The following is a 22914-nucleotide window of genomic DNA, read 5'->3' as shown; positions in this document are numbered from 1 at the left end:
CATACAGTCTTTGCAATACGAAGACTTTGGCTCCAGGATCTTGTAATCACATTACCACTTCTTCAGAAGTTGAACTATGTATCTTGAAGTTGACATTTATGCCTTGTTCTTTAAGACTGAAGTTCACATTCTGCACCACTGACAATTTCTGACAGTTTCTTATACTGTGAAATGTTCTGTTCTATACACGCATGAAAAGTGAAATGTATCACTTTACCATCTGGACCATGTCTGTTAGAATTTAACAGGAAAAAAGCACCATTACCTAGAGGCTGGTAAGAGTCATGATCTTTTGCCCCATAGAAAGTGGATGTTGCGGATCACAGAGAAGGTGAATGAGTAGCAGCGCTCTCTTGTGCTTCATGGGGTCAGTGATAACCGAGTTCATTAACGAGTGACAGGCTTAATGACTAACACACCTCTAACATTCTCCTCTAGCTCAGATGAAAGAGAGAATGGGACTTCTTGGTACTGACTGTTTTTCCTGTTCCTCAATTGGTTTCTTTTAGGGAGCTACACATTTACTTGCCCACTGATGATTGATGTTTTCAGCCAGCACGATGGACAGAAGTCTAAGGAACGTCCTTGTTGTTTCCTTTGGGTTCCTGCTTCTCTTTACAGCCTATGGAGGTCTGCAGAGCCTGCAGGTATGTGTCCAGTCAAGTTACCTGAACTTCTTGACCTCCAATCCCCGTAGTCACAGACAATAATGAATTGAAAATTTGAAAAATCTAATTCACCTGGTGTTTCTTTTTCACTCCACACCAAATCCTCTAAAACAAACAGTGGTTCTCAGATGCAGTCCTCCAGTGAGCAGTTCCCACTCTCATCTCAATAGGATTGGACAACAATGAGGTGTGCGTTGCTCTTGGAGAGCTCTGGACAGCAGGGGTCTTGGGATCGTGATTTGTTGGGACATTCTTTGCCTTTGGGAGGTTAAAAGGAGACACAGGAAAAGTCATTGCGAATATGATTGCATGCCCTTGGCTTTGTGGTTAGGGACAGCCAAGTGAATTTATCAAATATCACTAGACCTTATAGATTCCAAGCTTACTCTAAGCCAAACTGTGAACTTTGACAACATGGTGTCTCTATACTTTGAGCTCCTTACGTCATGCTCTCTGGGACAGCTGTCTCTGCTAGTCAGGACTGGCGTGAGCAACACAGAGTATTCAGATGGAAGACACTCAGGAATGACTGTGCCCCAGTATGCCCAGGAGCTCAGCCCACCTCTCTCCAAGAACCCCAAGGCTTCCACGTGGTTGGCTTCGCTCTCAGGCCCCAACAAGGCACATGAATCCCCAGGCTCCCTCCTCAGAGCTCAGCAGCCCCAGTGAGAAGACAGGGCCTCATTCCAGAGAGTTCTCATGAGTCATCACCCTGGTCTGGACTAGGTCCCCTCGTCCAAGGACCAAGGATGCTCTTTTGTGGCACCTCCCCTGTGGCTGCCACCTCCTCTCACCCTTTCTGGCTGCAGGCCTCCAAGTTCTCGTTCAGCTCTCATCTTGGAGGTCACCTCCTTCTCCCCACCCTGCCCTGGAACCGAGGTCGGTGGCGGGGGGGGGCACCCAGCACCCTCATGGCAGCGTGTGCCTGCCCATGTCATCTCCACCAGTGGCAGCAGCCTGTAGTTTCCAGGACACAAGGGCCACATCTCTGGTCCATCCTCGAACCTCAGACAGTGACAGGCACTCAGAGGTGGGTGATGGATATTTGTTGAAGGAAGAAATCATTCATGCGCACTCACTTGCTTCATATCCTTGGGGCCTCCCCATGGGCTGAAGGACCCTTTCCATTCCCCGGGAACATGCAGGCCCCTCACAGACCAGTTCTGGTAGAGTCTCCAGCTCCATCCTGCCACACTGTCCTGTTCTCAGCTGAGATTCAGGCAGGCGTCCACAGAGGCGTGAGCAGCTCTCACAGCCATCCAGCCTCAGCACAAGCACTCACAGGGGTGCTGGGCCTTCCCTCCCTGATGTTTAGACACACTAACTGCTTTATTCCAAATTCACCTGCACTTTCCTCCCACCAGCTGCAGAGGAGGCTCCCAGGGCAGCAAGCCTGTGGCTGGCGGTTCCTGGGAGCTGTGGCGGCCTCCAGCCTGAGGGACACTGGTGCCTCATCCCGTTGTGTCCATCCCGGGCTCTGACAGGGCTGGCTTTGTTCCCACAGAGCAGCCTGTACAGCGAGGAGGGCCTGGGTGTGACAGCACTCAGCACCCTCTACGGAGGCATGCTCCTGTCCTCCATGTTCCTCCCACCGCTCCTCATTGAGAGGCTGGGCTGCAAGGGGACCATCATCCTCTCCATGTGTGGCTACGTGGCCTTCTCCATGGGCAACTTTTTCGCCAGCTGGTACGCAACCCCCACCCCCTGCCCACCCCGCCCTGGCCGTTCCCCACGCTAGGGACGTTCACTCTGCACATGACTTGCATTTGCACCTCATTACTGTTCACTGCAGGCATTTTAAAATGAGCTCTGCTGTCCCCGCACCCCCGCCTCGCTTTGGTGACAGACGGTGCTGGGCTTCCTTACTGTCTTCTCACCAAGGCTCCTCTGTGCCCCCCACTACTTCTACCTCCTCCTCCCGATCCCTGATGCTGGCCTCTCCCTGGGATCCATCCTGATCCTCAGCTCCCCTGGCTGGGCGAGGGTTCCAGTAACACAGGGGACTCTAACTCCAATGCAAAGGGTGAGTCTCCAGAGCACCTAGGCAGATGTCACCAATGGACCAAAACTGCACCTCGCCCACCATTAGGAGGTGGGTATGGCCAGGGCAGGTCACAGGGATGGGAGGCCACCCTGCTCCCTGGTGAGATGGACCACAGAGACCGAGCTCTGAGGGCTTTGGACTGCACCCCAGGCCCTGGGAACACAGCCATGGAGCATCTCTTCCAGGGACGCTGGTTGTGACGCAGGACATGCTGCTGATGACGGCTGCATGTCCTTCTTCCCGGTAGCTGCAGAGTCTCACACAGTACCCTGCCACCAAGGCCTGAGCCGGTCACTTGGTCTTTTTAACCAAGGCTGTCCCTCGGCCTTCTTTGTGCTCCTCATCTTGTTGTTTGTGGTTGCATCCAATACAAGGAGCCTCACTGGCCTTCAATTTCACTTTTGCAAATCAATCTGAGCTGGAAAATGCACGGATTTTGCTCATTTATCTGAGTCTAATGGTGAATCCATCCATCCAACCAACAACACCCATTACCATGCTTGCAATGGGCCAGGCGGCGTTTCTTTCTCCCAGAAAGACTAAAGAACCGCAGGGACACGGGTGCGATGGGCTTGTGTCTCCTGTCACAGGCAGTGCTGTGGGTCTGCCCTTTACCCACAGGTACACTTTGATCCCCACCTCCATACTGCTAGGGCTCGGGGCCGCCCCGCTGTGGTCTGCGCAGAGCACATACCTCACGATCATGGGAAACACACACGCAAAGAAGGCGGGAAAGCACGGCAAAGACGTGGTGAACCAGTATTTTGGCATCTTCTTCCTCATATTCCAGTCATCCGGTGTGTGGGGCAACTTGATCTCATCGCTGGTATTTGGCCAGACTCCCAGCCAAGGTAAAAGGAAAAGGGGGCAAGCAGTTGTCTCCAAGTGGAACAGCGGTTTCAGTGATGGCTGCTGGGGGAGAGGGTTCCTGATTTCAGTTGCACACCTGCCTTGATTCTGTAACTTGAGCAGGCGAGTCAGGCCCCACAAGTGAGATTCTCAACCTACCTGTGCTTCAGAGTTGCCTGTTACCTGCTCTCTTCTGGACAGTCGGGTGGGACTGAAGAAGATCTATGTCTTCCATAGATGCCTTCACAGGGGCAGGGCAGCCCTTGGGAGAGGGCACCATGGGGAAACTAAGCCACGTCGGTAGAATTTGGGTTCATGGAGTCACAACTGCACAACCATCCTTGTTAGACTAAGGACGGGGTTGCCTGATGTCTTTTCCTTGTGACCTGATACACTGACCAGATTTTCAAATGTTTCATGACAGGCCCCTCATCCCATGACAGACGTGGACATTGGACGGGCTGATGCCCTGGCTCCTCTGTCTCTACCCGACCTTGCCCTGGTATAAATATAAAGAGCATATCTCATTTGTGCCCACGCCATTGGTGCCTATGTTGAGGCTTTAAGCACAGGGCATAGGCTATCTCTTTCATTCTTAGAGGAAGCCTTTCCCAACGGGGTAAAAACCAATCCAGCCCTCCTGACTGGTATCACAACTATTTCTATCACTTCATCAAGGTTCTCCATCTTGCTATCCCATAAAAAATCCCACCCTTGGGAAACTCTGTAGCCAAAACGCCTCTCCCTTTTTCTCATGCGATTGTCATGCGTGCTAAGTGCATTTGAAGAAGGGAAGCTGTAAAGCTGATGCAAAGCAATTTTTATTCATTATTGCTGTTGGTGTCAGCAACAATGAAACAGAAACTGGGGATAAAGCTCAGTCTGCCTATCATGGCCAGTGAAGTGGAGGAACAGGCTTTTCTTTTGAAGACATTTCTGCAGGTGAGTTAGTTCTCCAAGTGAGCACAGGACACAGAATCTGGGGCCGGAGGGATTTGGAGGGTGTCGTGTGTTTCTCCACCTTCTTGTGCCTTCTCTTATCAGCTGTACATCTCACCCACCTAGAAGATTTTGTGAAGCTGTCTGTTACATAATTTGTGTTTCTAAAACAATAAAAATGCTGAATATTCTTTCTCCCACAACATCTTTCTCTTCTCCAGAGATTCTGACAGGAGCTCTGACTGAGAGTTGTTGCTAATTCAAATTCTATTCTTTTAAGAGATCACAGAACTAACATTAGTTTTCAAAAACAGAAAAGTTGTGAAATCACCTGTCCGAAGTCATGGAGTTGGTAACGGATAAATCTGAAAAAGAATCCAGCATTCGTGGCACCCAATCTCATGTACTTTTTTCTTTTTGACTAGTTTTGAAAACTTGAAAAATTTTAATTGTGTCAGAAATGTAGTATAACAAGTAAGCAGCACTTTTCCAAGTTTATTCTTCCCTGAATCTTTGCAGAACACTAATAGGATTTTCCACCTCCCAAAGTGTCTTAAATGGAGTCTAGGGTCGTGTGCCTAGGGGTAAATCTATTTTGACACACTGGGTCTTTCCATGTGACCTGTAGTGATGCCTCCCCCCGGGTGTCCATCCTTTTCCACTGTCACTTTCATTCCTCAAGAACCTACATCTCATCACATTTGCAGTCATCTCATGCCTTCCATCTGCTCTGACTTCACAGAGGCCCTCCCAGAAGAGCAGCTCATGTCCTGTGGGGCCAGTGACTGCCTGATGGCCACCGCAACCACCAACAGCACCCAGAGGCCCTCCCAGCAGCTGGTCTACACCCTGCTGGGCATCTACACCGGTACGTGCTCCACCAGCCCAGGGCAGGGTCCCCAGCAAAGCAGAGCCAAGCCTCCTTCCTGGGCTGACAAAGACCATCTCCCCCAATATAGAAGGAATCTCTCTTCTTCTGAAACATCCTTGCAAAACGTATTGGTCTGGATTACACGCAGGCAGTGTTCTTATGAATCAAATGCAGTACACCTGTGCTGTCTAACAGAGGATCCTGGGGTGATGAGATTGTTATACATCTCCAGAGCCCAACACAGTAGCCGTTAACCACTGTGGTTGTTTACATCTTAACTGATTAAAGTCTCAGTTCCTAAGTCTCCCGGCCACACTGCAAGTGCCCAGCAGTACAGACAGCTTGGTGGCCGGCTAGGGCACTGGGATTGACTGTTTGTGTTTCAGCTGTGGCCAAGGGACCCTGAACATCCATAATTGCTATAAACCACCTTTTTTTTTTTTTTCTGAGAAATGTACTGAGTACCTTCTGTGGAAAGGCTAGAGGGGTGAGTGCTCCCAAGTGCTGGTTGCACCTTAGCTGGAGACGTTGCAAGCTCATGGTGAAGCGGCTGCCCAGAGGAAGTTAACTGTCATGATGAGGCTCATTCTTAGAAGTTCATTTTAATAGAGAATGTTATGTTAATAGTTTCATATGTGACTTTAGTGTTATAGTGAAAGGTTTATTACAACTTTGAAGGGGACACATTTAGAGAGTTTTAAAACCCATTTTGTAAAGAATTTAAATATATTCTTTTTTGGTTAGGCATGGTGGCTCACACCTGTAATCTCAGTACTTTTGGAAGCTGAGGCGGGCAGATCACTTAAGGTCAGGAGTTCGAGACCAGTCTGGCCAATATGGTGAAACCCCATTTGCACCAAAAACACAAAATTTAGCTGAGTGAATATGGTGGCATGCACCTGTTATCCCAGCTACTCGGGAGGCTGAGGCAGGAGGAATTGCTTGAACCTGGGAGGAGGAGGTTGTGGTGAGCTGAGGTCATGCTGCTACACTCCAGCCTAGGCAACAGAGCAAGACTCTGTCTCAAAAAAAAAAAAAAAATATATATATATATATACACGCATACATATGTATTTATATATGTGTATATATATTCTTTGTCATTCTTGGATTTGGGGATTCATAAAGCCCTTGGAATGGGTCCTTCTTAAATATCAAAGGTCTGGTACCTGTGAGCTCTGGGAACAGGAAGTCCCGCACTCTGCCGGGGTCATAGGTGAGGAGGGTTCGTGCGCACTGTAGAGCTTTTCCTTGTGCTGAGATGATGTGCGGCACCACCCCTCAGGTCCCCTCAGGCCACTTCCACAGCAGAGGATCTGAGCGAGCACCTGTAAAGCAATGGCTGGAAGTCGACAAAGCATACGGAAGCCATGCTAGGCCTTCTTGGTCCAGACATTCAGATGACTAGAAGCTCGCTTTTAGTAGGCCGAGAGCCTATTGAAGGAAACAGACACACACCCAACTAACCGAGACTCAGTCCGATGGTGTTGTGAGCACAGTTCCCAGCTGAATTGCAGCTGCATCTCCCTGGAGCACCAAGTTTCAGGAAAGCCTCCAAGGGCGGGTGGTCCCTACACCGAGTCTGGACAATGAGCAAGATTGGCCAGGCAGGGAAGCGATGCCAGAGGGTCCTGGAGGCGAGAAGTCCAGGAGGAGCCCTCAGGGCTGGGGACAAGGTGGAGGGGCAGAGATGGGGCACAGGACTAGCGGTGGCCCTCGATGTTGTGCCAAAGGGTCTGGATGAGGGCAGACTTGCCTCCTAGACAGACCCTGTGCCAGTGTGACTTAGAGGTGCAGAGGGACAGAGGGAGAGACCCACTAAGGACGGAGTGCTGAGTCCCGAGGAGGGAGCAGGGAGGGGGAGGCAGAGGTGGGGGGGCTGAGAGAGAGGCCAGCAGGGTCCGTGTGGGTTGGACGTGGTGCGGGGAAGAGCAAGACAGTCCTGGGGTTGAGAGGAAGATGAGCTCAGGCCGGGAACACCTGGCTTGGGGACACAGAGGGACTCTTGCGTAGGGTCCAATGGGCAGTCTGACGCTGTGCAGGGCTCAGGCCAGAGGCTGATGCAAGTGTGGACGTGGAGGCATCTTCTGAGGTGGTGACCGGAATCGTGACAGGCATGAGGTTCTTAGGGAGAAAAAGCGGAGAAAATTGTTACGGAGAAGCGAGTGCAGCCGGACCCCTGGTTCAGCAACACTGAGGGTCAGGTGGACAACTGGAGCCTTGGAAGGAGACAGAAAACCAAAGCAGGGTCTTGGAGCACACCCAGGGTTGCAGAATCAGCTGGGGAGGGGGTCTGAGAGTGTTGAGTGTGGCAGGGCCACCAGGAGGCTCAGGGAGGAGGCTGGACCAGGCTCTTAGCCAGTGAGAGGCTATTGACGTCCATCAGGAGAGCAACCTGGGGAGGGTGCTGGCATGCAAGGCACAGACTGAGGGTTTTAGAAGTGAGTGGAAGTTGTGAACAGGGAGTCAGGAGGAGCCATGGTTTGCTCCGGTCTGCAAGGCTCTTCTGCCTTGGAATCGTGGTCATGTTTTCCCAGCAGGCCCCTACGTTCCCATCAATATGGTCCCGGGGACCAGCCAGGCCTGTGCTTCCCCCACACTTCCCCTCACCACCTCCTCTACGTAGCTGGGAGGCTGGGGGACTCGGGGACATTGAGCTGAGTCAAGACCCTCAGGTCTCCTTCCAGCTCCACCAGTTCCAGTCATGCAGCCACCAACGAAGACATCTCCTGTCTGTCAAACAATAGAATTTTGGAGTAGGGGCTGGCAGCCTTCCTCTGTGAAAGGCTGACAGCAAATATTTCTACATGTAAAGATCTTTCTGAGGATCATATGGTCCTTGTTGCAACTGCTCAACATTGTCTTTGTAGTGGGAAAAAGCCATAGACCACATGTAAGCAAATGAGCGTGCCTGCGTGCCAATAAAACTTTATTTTCAAAAGCAGGCCATGGGCAGGCTTTGGCCCACAGACCATAGTTTGCTGGTCTCCGCTCTAGATGAACAGCACCGGCTTCTCTGTGGCTTCCAGGCCCTTCGTTGCCCTCTGTCCTCCACAGGGGACACCCCCAGGGTGCACCCCCAGGGTGCTCTCTGGTCATAGCCCCAGCCATTTATGCATCACAGACAGTTCTCAGGTCATGGAATCCTACAGCCTAAGGGAGTCCAAGTCTAGAAGTTACGTATAGCAGAGATCACACACATATAAATGAAGAAGTGGCCTTACTATTGTTATCTTAACGGTCCTGCAGGATCCTATATGTGTCCTTTTCTATAAAGCAAGGTCATATCACCATGAAGAAAAACAAAGCAAGAAAGAAAAATGGACCTAAAAGAACAAGAACACCCTCTCCCTGGGTAACTTTCCCGGGTTTCTGAGCATTCCACTTACAGTCAAATTTCTTGCAAAGAGCCGTTCTCTTTAGAATTTAGGACACAGCTGTGTAGTATCCCCCAATTCATGCCCCACAGAAGGCTCTGAGTCACATGACATCTGGACACACATAATTCTGAACAAAGGGGTGTGGCTTCTGTGTCCATGACCTGCCTCTCCTCCTCCCAAGAGGCTTTTGGGGAGATTGGAGGTCATGTCCTACTGGGCTGCCTGACACTGAAGCCCTGGCCCACAAGACGAGATCGTGGAGAAGGCGCTGCCTTCAGTGAGTGGAGGAAAAATGTGCCTTTTCCACATGGTCTACACACAGTCAGCTCAGGGGGTCGGCTTGGAGGGAGTCCTGACAATTGTAAATACCCTATGGACTCCCGTGCAGGCGTGACAACCTGCTAGACCTCATGGTGGGCCAGGACAACGCAGAGGAAAATGAAGGGTGACCCAGAAACAACCGTGGCAACAGGAGTCCCGCTTTCATATGGAATTTCACAAACTTCATGAGAATGTGGAATTATCATGAAATGGGAAGGGGAGTATGTTTAGCCAAGATGGAAAGTAGGCAGATAACAGAAAGTAAAGCCTAGAAATAAATCTGTGCATTTCTGGGTGGAACCGGGTTGACAATGGTGCTTTCTGAGACAGGTGCTAGGATTCCGCTGTTTCTGCACACAGCTTGGAAGACAGCTGGCTTTGCCAAACCTCCCAGTCTCAGGAAGGCTCAGCTGCCAGGGCACAGTGCTGCAGCAAGCCCACTGCATGGGTCATACGAGGACCCTGATGCTGAGAGAGACAGAAAGCGCTAGATAAGATTGATCAGACACAGTAAGATGAGATCGTTCCCGTCGTCTTCAGAGGAGCAGGGGTCTAAGCTCTTGGAGGTAGAAATGAACCAATCTGGAAGATTGTGGCCCAGAGAGAAAGGAAGGATGGCCGCCAATCTTGAGCAATCTGTGATGCCCCAAATACTATGTATCATGACCACTGCCAGGTGGGAAAGAAACAGTGGAGATGTAACGATATCACAGAAGTCACTTAGAATCATTAAGAGAATGAAAAGGCTTCTATGTAAAGTGAGAAACACCTAAATAAATATCTGTTCTCCATCGACAAAAATTAAGCTGGATCAGATAATAAAGTGGTGGACAGAAATGATGGAGATTTAGTCATCACATTTTGGAATTATGAGAAAGTACAGGATGTTTCCTCATGGATGAAACGAATAGTTAAAATAGTTTTTGCATAGATAACCCATTTATATAGTTGAAAATGCAAATCCAGGAGTCTCGCTTGTCCCCATTTCATTTTGTGTGACTTCAGTGACCTGAGGCCAGCTGCAGTCCGAGAACCTTAAGTGGAAAATTCCAGAAATAAATAATTCATAAGGTTTAAGTTGCAGTTGTTCTGAGTAGCGTGATGAAATCTCTTGCTGTCCTGCGCACCCGCCCAGGCTGTGACCCTTCCCTCTGTCCGGCATGTCCGCACCATAGACGCTCCCCAGGCTGTTGTCTCTCAGTAGCTGCCTCCGTTGTCAGAGTGAAAATACATGGTGCATGTAGTCTGACACCGCCCATGGTTTCAGGCATCCACTGGGGGCTTGGAATGAACCCCTTTGGGTGGGCAACCACTGCACTGTGAAAGGGCGTGTGGTGGGGAGTCTCCCTCTCACTGCCGTCCTCAGACCCAGTTCTGCACCCATAGAAAGTCCATGTCTGCTTTATTTCCTAGACATATTTAATGCGCATTTAAACAAGTACATCTTTATGTCCTTTCTTACTTAATTCAAGTGGTAGCGCACTCTACACAAAGTTCTACCTCTTGGTTGTTTTTTCTCTTTTTACCATTTATGATGGGGATTTTCCCATCCGTGTACAAAGAGCTTCTTTTTTATTTTCTTCAAATGCACAACATTCCATCGCAGTTGGGATACCCCTTAATATCTTTAACCAGTTCCTATTGGAGGACTTTTACACAAAATTGTTTATTTGAAATAAAAGTGTAGCACATGGTACCGTTGTGGGAATCATTATCCTAAAAATCACTAAAAAGCTGACTGCTGTTAGAAATTGCTTTGGGGATTAGAATGAGAAGCAGAGTCAATGGTTAAGGACACTCAGATGTCTGAGGTCTCTCTGGAATTTTTTGTATTTTATGCCACCTGTTGTGGCAGGCTTCATGTGAAAGCTGGTAAGTCGTGAGCTAATCAGAGAATCAGCACAATCAAGTGCAACTAGACACCTGAGATCCTTAAGTGTGCCGTGTCTAATGTCACCCGAAATCTGGATCTGAGTTAGCCCTCTCTCTCGAGGAGGAGGATGAACGACTGAAACAAATCCACACCCTGCCTCTGGGCCCCCATGAAAGCTGAAGCCTTTGCCATTTCCTTTCAGGGAGTGGTGTCCTGGCTGTCCTGATGATAGCTGCATTCCTCGAACCCATACGACATGTTCAACAGGAAAGTGAAGGAGAGAAGAAATCACCACCTTTCTGGTCCACGTTACTGTCAACTTTCAAGCTATATAGAGATAAACGTCTGTGCCTCTTAATTCTACTGCCTCTGTATAGTGGATTGCAGCAAGGATTCCTCTCCAGCGAGTACACAAGGGTATGAATGAAAGTGAGGGCCAGTGGCTCAGGCCATGCGTGGCATCACTGCTTCACCTGTGTCTGTACCTGCAGGACTGTAGTGTGTCAGGTCACCTGCCCAGGGCTGGGACTAGAGGGAATAGGGTCCTGTGCTCTCAGTGCTACCATAGCTGAGTTTCTGATTCAAGGTCTTGACCTCCAAGTAACTTCCAACTCACTTCTTGTCTCAAGGGAGAACTTCTTGCTTGAACCGTGTCTTCCTGGGGAAGGAGCCAGAGCAAGTGGATGGGCAGCTGCCGCTGACTCACCCCGCAGACACTCATTCGTGTTATCCCTGCCTGGGCCTCACCCTGCACTCTTACTTTAGAGTTTACATATAGGAAAAGCATGAAGTCCATGAATATCACCGAAATTCCTTATCCCTCTAGTTTTCTTTTTTCTTTCTTTCTTTCTTTCCTTTTTCTTTTTTTGAGATGGAGTAATGCTCTTGTTGCCCAGGCTAGAGTGCAGTAGTGCCATCTTGGCTCACTGCAACCTCTGCCTCCCAGGTTCAAGCGATTCTCCTGCCTCAGCCTCCTAAGTAGCTGGGATTACAGGCATGTGCCACCACGCCCGGGTAATTTGTATTTTTAGTAGAGACAGGATTTCTCCATGTCGGTCATGCTGGTCTCGAACTCCCAACCTCAGGTGATCCGCCTGCCTCGGCCTCCCAAAGTGCTGGGATTACAGGTGTGAGCCACAGCGCCTGTCACCTCTAGTTTTCAAATCATGCTTCACAATCTAAAAATCGATGTGGCTCTCCAGGCTTCTGCTCCATCCACTCAGGCCACCTTCTCCCCTCAAGGTGAGAGAGGCAGTGCCCCACCTCAGGGTGCGTAAAGAAAGAAGCCTCTCTTGGGAACTGTTGAGAGCTGGTGGCCAGAGCTGGACCAGCGTGGGCCTGTGTCTGGCAGAGGTTCTCCTTCCAGCGGAGCCTTCCCTGCTCTGTCCCCACCCCAGATCCCTCCCAGGCAAGGCCGACAGCTTAAGATAAAAAGCACCTCTGCAGGTAGAATTTGAATTTCAGATAAACCACAAATGTCTCTGGGAGTATGCTCAGGCAATAGTGGGTGTCCTCACTTTTATCTGGCAATGCTACTTTCAGGACAGCCTTGATGGAGAATCTTAGGGGCCTGAAAGGGTAGAAACAGGATAACAGAAAGGTCCACTTGGCATTTTGGGGACAGCCCCTCTTGCTCCTCCACTGGACTTGTCCTTGTCACCCCCGATGTGGCTGTGGCTGGTCTTCTCGTCTCAGCCTCTGTTCTGTGTGCCTGCCCTCGAGGCCGCCCGTGATGGGAGTGTGGTGTGGTGGGTGTGAGAGTACGTGTGCAGCCGGCTGCTGGGCTGCTGAGGCCCCGGAAGAGGTGGCAGGGCGACCTCTTCAGTTTCTCTCTCTCTTTTTTTTTTTAAACTCTCTTTAGACCTCACAGGCAATGATTGGCCCCAGCAAGGGCAGGGTGTATTGGCTTCCATATAAAATAATGCACATTTCACAGCAAATAGCAAGAAATATATGAGAAAAAATTTTGTCCAGAGTTGTCCAAACTACCTCCTTTTAGTTCTTCCCCAAAGAGGATTTTCGTACCAACACCAGCTTTTCTCCTGCATGGGAGCCACAGAGCCTAGGGGAAGGTGTCCACTACACTGGCCTGCCGGCCGTCTCAGAGCACATGTTCAAAGCACCCGACTGCAGCTTCAGCTTGAGTGTGGGAGGCCTGGGAGCGTCCGTGACGTGGCTCTGCATCCCTCTCCCCAGTCCTACGTCACCTGCGTCCTGGGCATCCATTTCGTCGGCTACGTGATGATCTGCTTCTCGGCCACCAACGCTCTGTGCTCCGTGTTGTATGGAAAGATCTCGCAGTACACGGGCAGGGCTGTGCTCTACGTGCTGGGTAGGTAGCAGCGTGCGTCCCAATCCCAGCCATCATAACGGTTTGCAGTAGCGAAAGCGTGCAGCTCACAGTCAGGACGGGGCTGGAAAAGTGCCCCTGAAACTGCTTTGAAATCAGTGACACCCTGTAAGATGCATTCATTCTTTCAGTCCTTCCTTCTCCCCCTCAACAAGCAGGAATCAGATCTCTCTCCAAGCCGGCACTGGGCAGGCACTGTGCTCGGCATAAGACCACACAGCAAGTGCCTGCTCTGAGTGGGCACTCAGTGTGGTGACCAGGCCAGGGTGGGGTGGGGCGGGGTCTCTGCAGGTGCAAATGAGGGACATGAAGCCAGTGGTGAGGCCATGGGTGTCACAGAAGGTCACACTGGGGTTGGGGTGGCTCTGTTCCACATCTGTTCACACAGTGGATAAGGACAAGACTTCTAAGGCCACAGACTCCTCCCTAAACACACAGTGCCTTCCATTTTCCTTGGGAAGAGAAGGAAAGGGATGAGTCAGAGATCACATGAACAGTGGGGAATGCGGGCACTAAGAAAAACGGTGCCTGGCATGTCAATGCCCCAGGCAGGGCTGGGTGTGGGGGCGCAGGCAGAGGAAGGGCACACGGGGAGCATCCGCCAGGGCCATGGAGCCCAAAGGCTCTGCCTGGGGTTTCCTATCCATCTTCACAGCCACCCTGTGAAGCAGACAGTGTCCCCTTACAGAGAGGAAATCATGGAGCGGAGAAGTGGAGGGACTTGCCCAAGGTGGGGCAGCCCCGGGGGCACGCAGTGCAGACCTGCCTTTCTGCTGCCAGAGACCCTGCTCTTCCTCTGTGGCGTCTTGAGCGTCACTGGGCAGCCTCGTTACTGCATCCTGGAGACACCACAGCCTGTGGAAATTGGGATCCCAAATCTGTGACCTGCTGGGACGAGTCACAAGGAGAGGCCCACAGATGCCACCTGTCTGGGAGGTCTGTGGCCTCCTCCCTTTTTTCCCCACGGCCCCCACTTGGAAGGCTCAGATGAAACCATGGGCACACTTTGTCCTATCCCCTGGCCACTCAGAAAGGGGCTGGGATCCTTTGACTTATACCTAATGAGGAGGCCCTTCTCTTTCTGACTTGAAGCCCTCTTAGCTTAGGGGCAACCTCAGGCCCAGACAGGGTGACCTTCCTTCCCAACGTGATGCCAGACCACACCCAAGGCCCTCCAGGCTGAGGCTGCGGGTCACACAGCAGGTATGCGGTGCAGACCATTGACTTAGAGCTGGCAGCACACATGCACACCAGCTCACAAATTAAATGTCAAAGTTCCAACTAAAAAGATGACTTCCAGAGCATTAAGGGAACACTGAGCATGAAGCAAATATTGAGACGGTTCCAGAGGATGGTTGAGAAGGTTGAGATGGTTGAGATGATTGAGATGGTTGAGACGGTTCCAGAGGATGGTTGAGACGGTTGAGATGGTTGAGACGATTAAAATGGTTGAGACAGTTCCAGAGACAGTTCCAGGGGATGGTTCCAGAGGACGGTTGAGACGGTTGCTCCAGTGCTGACCCACCTACGGGCCCCTCCAGGCCATGGTGATGACCCTCATTGCCTGGCGGTTTCCCCTCTGCAACCCCAGGCGCGGTGACCCATCTGTCCTGTATGATCGCCCTCCTGCTGTGGAGACCTGGTGCTGACCAGCTGGCGGTGTTCTTCGTATTCTCAGGCCTGTGGGGCATGGCAGATGCCGTCTGGCAGACACAGAACAACGGTGAGTCCCCAGCCCAGGCCCCTTCCTGGCAGCAGGAGGGCAGTCCCTGGCCAAGGCAACTGTGGGGGCTCATTAGCTGCCAATGGACCAGAGCCAGGAGAGGTGAGTTGGGAGAGATGGGAGGGCCAGAGGGCTGTGATGTCGCCTCTGGGTCTGACGTATTTTCTCTGAGCATTTATTCAGATTCATGATGCAAAAGTGGAAAACCACCCGGGGTTCCTTCTGGGCACCATTCCCTTGGGATGACGTGGTTTTGCTTAAGTCAGGTCACCCATCCGAGCCTGGGTACGAGACTGTCTACCCCTAGGACAGCAGTCTCTTCATGACTGAAAACCTTTACTCAGACGTGCTTGTGATCAGAGGCACCCACTCTGCGTCCCTGGGCCTGGGGTGTAAACATGCAGGGCCATCCAAGGAGCCCTGGGCGATGGGAGGTGGGAGTGTGGACCAAGGAGCCCATGGAAGATGGGAGGTGGTGGTGTGAACCACAAGCCACACATGTCACAGGTCACTAGGGTCAGTGTCTGTGGAGGGGGCGTTGGGGCTTCTTGGGCAGCGCCGGGTTTTCTGTGAGCAGGTGGGGATGTCGGGGAGCAGGGGAGGCCAGGGTGGGCTTCGTCCTAGAGACCACGTCTACATCACGTCTAGGCTGACTGCTGTCCAGATGGGGTGGGGTGCAGGAGGAACCAGGGCAGGAGGCGGCAGGGGGCTCCAAGGCCTTGCTGGGGCTGGGGTCCCCGAGAAGGCGGCCTAGGGGGAGTGCAGAGGGGTGGGGTGGAGTGGCCATTCGGGTCCCCATGTGTGGGGCCAGCATGCGGGGGAGGGTCAGATGCACCTGGGTCACTGGAAGCAGCAGAAAACGCTGACACCCAGGAGTGACTGGGAGCTATGTGGAGTCTGTACCGTGTCACAACAATCAATTCCAAAAGGCAGGTGACAAGGTCCAAGGTGCGGCCCTAGGGGGAGTCGGGAAGGCTGGTTGTCAGATGGAAGGTGACGTCCTGTGATGATGGCAGGAGCCAAATGCCAAAGTCCTCACAGAATAGGGTGGCCTGGCCAGGAGGTCAGGCAGAACAGTGAGGGCACGGGTGGGAGAGGAGCAGGAGCCAAGGAGGAGCCAGGGAGGAAGGGGCCCCAGGCTCAGGCAGCGGCACCAGAGGGGTTCCAGAGAGGCCTGAGAGCAGGTGAACTGGGAGGGGATGCCACAGTTGCACCTGTTATTCCAGCTACTCGGGAGGCTGAGGCAGGAGAATCCGGAGACAGAGGTCGCAGTGAGCCAAGATTGTACCACTGCACTCATGCCAGGCTCTGCTGAGCTCCGAGGTGCTTTGTGCTGCTGGTCATGTTTTCCACAAGGAGACGTGTGAGAGGGTTTTGGAGGAAGGTCACTAGGAAGAGAAGGAAGCTGGGTCATTGTGTGTGGCCACTGGTTGGAGGGTGTGTGTTCTGGGTGGTGTTGAAAATAACACAGATGAGGGCTCGGGGTAGGAACCCTGAGTTTCCCCAAAACCCCATCTAAGGCCCCAAGGGGTGTCAGAGGCCCAAAGAGGCAAGACTGCATGTCTAAGAGATGCTGATGAGGCAAGATGAAGGGTCCTCTCGGAGGTGAGCAAGGCTCACATGAGACCCTCTTCCCTCCAGGAGAGACATCACCATTCTGCCTTTATCTGGCAAACACTCGGGGCTTATCTGGCAAACACACTTTGGAAAAAGCAAACCCACAAAGTACAGGCCAATGTTTCTGAGATCTGGCTGCTGTCCCTGCACTCAGTATAAAGAGCACATGTGACCTCAGATCACGGACCAAACACTCCAGTCACGTCCTTTCTTGTCTTCCTGGTGGGTTGCCATCCACAGGACAGCTGAAAATCACCTTTGAACAAACCCACACTGTTGGATTTAAGGAGCCGTGTTTCACAGTCCTTTCTGCTGCCCCAGTAATGCTGCTGGACGTAGTGAAGCTCTTCACCAAAATGAGTGTGTGCTTGGCCCAGTGCCATGGGCCAAGCTCTGGCTTGTCGGTATCAAGGCCGGGAACCTGGAAGGGGTAGACTGGACCCGAGGCCAGGCCGGGGCATTGCTTAACAGAACAAATACTGATTTAATGGAGGGGAGCAAACAGCAACTCACTTTGGTGTTTTTGGCAGTGCAGAATTATAAGCTAGCGGCGTGTCATGTCGCCTGCAGGGCTCCTAGCTACGTTACCAGTAAGCGTCACACAGCATTTGTTTAAACCGTCCCCTGGACATGTGGCAGAGCCGGTGTTTTACTGAGCTCCCCAAATGCACATCCCATTACCAGAAGTGCACAGTGACTTATCTGAACTTACTTGATTTAAAAATGTATTTACACATTAAATTAAAAGAAAAACACTGGGACAGATATCCCCACAATATTTCATAAGATAATTCTCTAAATGCTCCCAATGAATGTGATCATTCGTATTTGGTTTCTGTTCTTCCTGAGCTATGTGAATAGTGGACTTAACTCTCCTTTTCCTTATATGGACACACGGTACTCTCAGGGAAGGTCTTGTTGAACTGTGCAAAGTTACCTAAGGACAAAGAGTATGAATGTCCAAGTCCAGTGAATGACTGGAATAAAGACTCCTTTTAATAAGGGATGCTAATTTAAATTGAAATTATTTGTGTCTTTCTGTACAGCAAAAAGTAATTTTTTTCAAAAATAAACCAAATTGGCCGGGTGCGGTGGCTCACCCCTGTAATCCCACCACTTTGGGAGGCTGAGCCAGGCAGATCACTTGAGCTCAGGAGTTCGAGACCAGACTGGTCAACATGGTAAAACCTCATCTTTACTAAAAATACAAAAATTAGCCCGGCGTGGTGGCACATGCCTGTAGTCTCAGCGCTAGGGAGGCTGAAGCTGGAGAATCACTTGAACCCGGGAGGCAGAGGTTGCAGTGAACTGAGATCACATCATTGCACTGCAGCCTGGGTGACAGAGCAAGACTCTGTCTCACAAAAAAAAAGTGCTGGGGAAAATATTTTCACATACTTGAGAAGCTCCTGTGGACTTTACTCTCGCAATCGTCATGCGCGAGTGGCATTTGAGTACCATGTTCGTGCACTCCTGGCAGGCTGGCTCTCCATGCAGCACAGCACACACACACACACACACAGGGTCTCTGTTCTCTATTTTTTGAAAAAAATGGAAATTTTATGTAGCTTTGGCTACATCTCAAAAACAGCTCTTCCTCATTTTTGTTTTTCTAAATAGCAAGTTAGATTTCTAATCCTATTCTCCCCAAATGTGTGCTTTCTTTTAAGAACATATGTGGGCCACATGTGTTCCTAATTGACGACACTGAATAAAACCCAATGAACTTTGTCCTCACCTTTTAGTCATCACTGCTCAGTTTAAAGACAGGTCCTTACAGTCTCCCACTTAGAAGCAGGTCAGAGGACTTCACCATTCGAGCCCCTCCTTCCTGGGCCAGAATTGAGGATCCCCGGCTCACTGTCTCACTGGGCTCCAGCGATCCCCCGGCCTCTGCAAGGGGAGATCTGTGCCAGGCACTCCTCTCTGCTTATTCCCTCTGACAGCAAATGAAAGATGAGTGTGGTTGCCAGGGCAACTCTTCCTCACCAATGCACTACCGTGAAGATATGGAATGTCTAGTCTAAAAATACTCTTTTGCTCTGTTGGCTGTTTTCAGGCTGATAAACCCAGAAAATATGACTTCTTCAATGCCCTATTCACTTAATCTGTCTTCTCTGACCAAACAAGATTGCTGAACTTCTCATCCCCATCCCAGTGTTTGAGGACAGGAGCCACATCCTGGTCTCTTTAACCCTGGGCCACCTGGGAAGAAGAGGCTGACAGGCCAGGCTGAGAGCAATGCTTTGTCTTTTTAAATACACTTTTTATTTTGAAATAGTTTTAGATTTACAGAAAAGTTGGTACCTTGAAAGGTACCAACCTATAGACCCAACTCATTTACCCCATAGGCCTGTGCCTGCTTCTCCAAACGCTGAGCATCTCCCACAGCCACGGCACATTCGTGCAGCTTGGAAGCAACGCTGCCATGTGACAGTTAGTGGAGGGACAGCCTTTATTCGGGTTCCTTCAGGTTTCCCACGAGCGTTCTTTTTTCTGTGCCAGGATCCTGTCCTGGACTCCCTGTTGGACTCAGTCATCGTATCTTCTGGCTGCTCTGTGGCAGCTTTTCATTTTCCTTGTTTTTCATGACCTGGACCCTTTGGAAGAGCACTGTAGTTTGTAGGCTGTCCCTTAACTTTGGTTTGTTTGCTGTTTTCTCATGATTAGGCTGGGACTGAGGGTTTGGGGAGGACAATCCCCTGGTGAGGTGCTTCCCTGTCCCATCATATGGGGGATACAGAAGACGGACAGGCCTCCTCACCAGTGACGTTAACCTTGATGCCGTGGGCACTGTGGTGCCAGCCACATCTCTCCACTGCAAACTCACCGCCTTCCCTTTCCACATGCGGTCCTGCAGGAGCGAGTGCCCAGGGAGCCAGCAGTCAAGGAGAGAGCAGCTAATCTCCACCCTGAGGACCGTCTGTGTGTGCACTGTAATTCTTCCACAAAAAATACCTGTCCCTTCTCCCCGATGTATTTACTGACTCAATCATTGAGCTGCATCAGCATGGGCTCGTATATTTACTTTGCACTTTGGGTCACCATCCAACGCTACATTATTTCTTTATTAAGGTGGACAGTAGGTCACGGGGCTTATTCTGGCCCCCACTGTGTAGCTGTCACTCCTTTCTGTGCCAGCCAGAAGGCTGGTTCCCACCAGGTATGACCGCTTCCTTATGTGTTCAATCTTGTACACGCGTACAGTTATTTCAGGATTGTTGAAATACTGTTTTCAGTCTACTCTCCTTTTTAAAAAATGTCTTTCCCCACTATGTCCTTAGCTGTGTGTAGTTCCATGCAATTCAAAACAATAAATGCATTGCTTGCTTTATGTTTGGATTAAAATAGGGACCAAATTTTGAGTAATTCCCTGAAAAGCCTGACTTTAATTATCTCTGGTATTGGCCTCTCCTCCCCTAGACTGGTCTGATGTCATTCACACACGTGGCTTCCCCTTTCCCGAGTGGGGCAAACGGTTTCCCCTGATTCTTCCTCCATGTTTCTTAAAGGCAGTTCCGGCGACATCATCTGGGTCCTTGGCGTCTCCCTCTGTAGGCGTGGACTCTGCTTCTGTGGGTAGAGATGTGTTAGGAGACAGGTGGGAGTGATGGTGTCACCTCTGTCTGGGGCCACTCCCATCTTATTCGGCCTCCTCAGTTCTGTTTTGTGGGCAGGGGACAGCCCACTTTCCAGCTACCTTCTGGGTCCCAGATCCTCCATGCTGGGGGCTCCTCCTGTCTCCCAAACACATCTAGGCGATTTTGAACACAACTATGTGAACTAGCAGACAGTCTAGCTCTTTCTCTCTTTGTTGTGGATCTCCTCTCTACGTTCAGATTTTGGAACCAGAGTCAGCGAATGTCAAGTTCTTCATGTGACATGTGAGGCATTGAGGGCCCGGAAAGTTTCCGTTTATGGCAAAACTCAGAGGGCTGAGGAGAATACGGCTACTTATGAAGAAGCTGAATTGGCCTTGAACCAACCAGAACTTGATGAAGGGAGATGGTGGGGGAACGGGGTGAGTCCCTTTCTTGGAGGACAGCGATTTCTAATCATGGCAGCACAATATAAATTTCATCTTGAAACGCTTGAGTGACATCAACCCATATTCCCAAAAAGCTTAAAATTAGAGTTGCCTGTGTTACTAGAATATTTATAATCTGGGTCCATTGGCTTTGGTTTTGCAACCTGCCCAGGGTGCAGTCGGGAGCTTTTAGCCACAGAACATAGCATGATCTACCACTTATAGCCATGGTGTCTCAACTTGGATTTTCTTCCCTAGAAACTTGGTTTTGGATCCAGTGCTAAGAGTCACCCTCAAAAAACAGACAAGAGGTGTTTAGATGAGTCTCAGAAGCCAACTAAATCTAAACTTGGTTATTCAATTCTCTTCGGTCATTACTTTTATTAAGGTGGACAGTGTGCAGACTGTGGGACGAGAAGGGCGCCTTGTCCTGAGGGTTCCAAAGAACTTCTTGTTTCCCGAACATTCCTAAGCTGTTTACAATGTGAATCTTAGGGCAAGGGCTGTAGACAAGGTGCTCCCCTGCTGTAAGTGCATCTGCATTGGTCTTCAGCAGTAGAGAAACATTCACGATGTGAGTTGTTTTGTACAAAACCAGCTGGGGCGAGCTGCTTTTCATCACTTTCTTTAAATCCAGAGGGGAAAAAAAAAGCACCCCTTTGGATGGGAGCGGAAGGTCCCTGGGGTCAAGTTCATGGACATCTGTCACATTGCTGTGGAAATGAGCAGGCCTGTGTTCCTGGGTGTTTATGTGGACACTTTCCTTCTTGGAGGGAATCCCTCTCTCAGTGACATCATCTGTTGCCTGGGCGGGACAGGGCCTCGTCCCTCCCAGGCCATCCCAGGGCGGCTGCTGGGGACAGTGGCTTCAAAGACTGTGTTTCACAGCCCTTGTCATTGCCCTCCCTGGAGCCACACAGCCAGGCAGGCGCCCTCCCAAACACAGCGGTGCTGGGCCTCCCCGAACACGGTTTCATCTCCAGCACTAAGGAGGGGTGGGTAGAGCGAATCTTCGGGAAGACGGTTCTCTCTGCACTCAGTGTGTATCTTGCACTGAACCAGGTGCCATGGAGTTTACAAAATTAAACACCATCCTCCCTGCCTCAAGGACCCCAGTGCTGGCAGTCTCGCGTCCTCCTGGGGAACCACATGCTTCTGCCTCTGGTTTCAGGCCCTGCTGCCTGCAGTTAAGGTCACAGCACACCCTGCCCCACCGGAGCTCAGGCTACCTCTGTCCCTGCACCTGTCCCTGCCCCTCACCTGCCCACTTGGCTTCAGCCTATAAAGGGTTTTCCTGGGTCTCTGTGGCCAGCAGCCTGGGCGGAGCCCCAAAGGAGCCGCTGTGTTTAAATCACAAGCAGGAAAATCCTGGGGCTCAAAAATCACTAAGCTAAAGGGAAAAGTCAAGCTGGGATCTGCTTGGGGCCAACCTGCCTGCCATTCTATTCGAAGTCATCCCTCTGCTCACTGATCTGATTGTCTCCTTTGGAGAGGCTCATCAGAAACTCAGAAGAATGCGACCATTTGTCTCATCTACCCGTGACCGGGAAGCCCCCTGCCTGCTTCCAGTCTTCCCACCTTTGCTTGGAGTTGTCTTGCCTTTCTGTACCAAACCAATGCTCGTCTTCACCAAACCAATGCTCATCTTATCTATGTTGATTGATGTCTCATGTCTCCCTAGAATGTATAAAACCCAACCGTGCCCCCACCACCTTGGGCACATCTCATCAGGACCTCCTGAGGCTGTGTCACGGGCACCCATCCTCAACCTGGGCAAAATAAACATTCTAAATTAACTGAGACCTGCCTCAGATTTTCGGGATTCATGCTATCATCTGCCATGTAAAATCATTCTGTCGTGAGAAAAGAAAAATGTCCTGATTTTGTGGAGAAAATGGGGCAGTGGGAAAGCCGTTGTGCTCTTTTCATGAAGAGGGTCACCGTGGGGCCCATGGCAGAGCTCTCACTCCGCTCTCTCCTCCGCAGCTCTCTACGGCATTCTGTTTGAGAAGAGGAAGGAAGCTGCCTTCGCCAATTACCGCCTGTGGGAGGCCCTGGGATACGTCATTGCCTTTGGGTACAGCACATTTTTGTGTGTGCGAGTCAAGCTCTACATTCTGCTGGGGGTCCTGAGCCTGACCATGCTTGCGTATGGGCTTGTGGAGTGTGTGGAATCCAAGAACCCGATCAGACCCCACGCTGCGGGACAGGCGAACCAGGCAGAAGATGAAGAAATACAAACAAAAATGTGA

General features: G+C 50.8%; 1 protein-coding gene across 2 annotated transcripts; it reads left to right on the top strand.

Moving 5' to 3' along the window:
- The first annotated feature begins 560 nt into the window (after window positions 1-560).
- On the top strand, window positions 561-22914 carry UNC93A (unc-93 homolog A). Of its 2 annotated transcripts, XM_073022693.1 has the most exons (8): window positions 561-647; window positions 2173-2354; window positions 3334-3563; window positions 5243-5368; window positions 11148-11362; window positions 13142-13277; window positions 14887-15018; window positions 22649-22914. In XM_073022693.1, the coding sequence occupies exons 1-8, from the start codon at window positions 561-563 to the stop codon at window positions 22912-22914; spliced, it is 1374 nt and encodes a 457-aa protein (XP_072878794.1). The 2 variants fall into 2 exon arrangements, with proteins under 2 accessions (XP_072878794.1, XP_072878795.1); XM_073022694.1 differs by lacking the exon at window positions 5243-5368.

The sequence above is a fragment of the Chlorocebus sabaeus genome, chromosome 13, assembly GCF_047675955.1.
Source record: "Chlorocebus sabaeus isolate Y175 chromosome 13, mChlSab1.0.hap1, whole genome shotgun sequence".
NCBI classification, from domain to species: domain Eukaryota; kingdom Metazoa; phylum Chordata; class Mammalia; order Primates; family Cercopithecidae; genus Chlorocebus; species Chlorocebus sabaeus.
The sequence above is the reverse complement of the archived record's forward strand: the minus strand, read 5'-3'. Positions and strand labels throughout refer to the sequence as shown.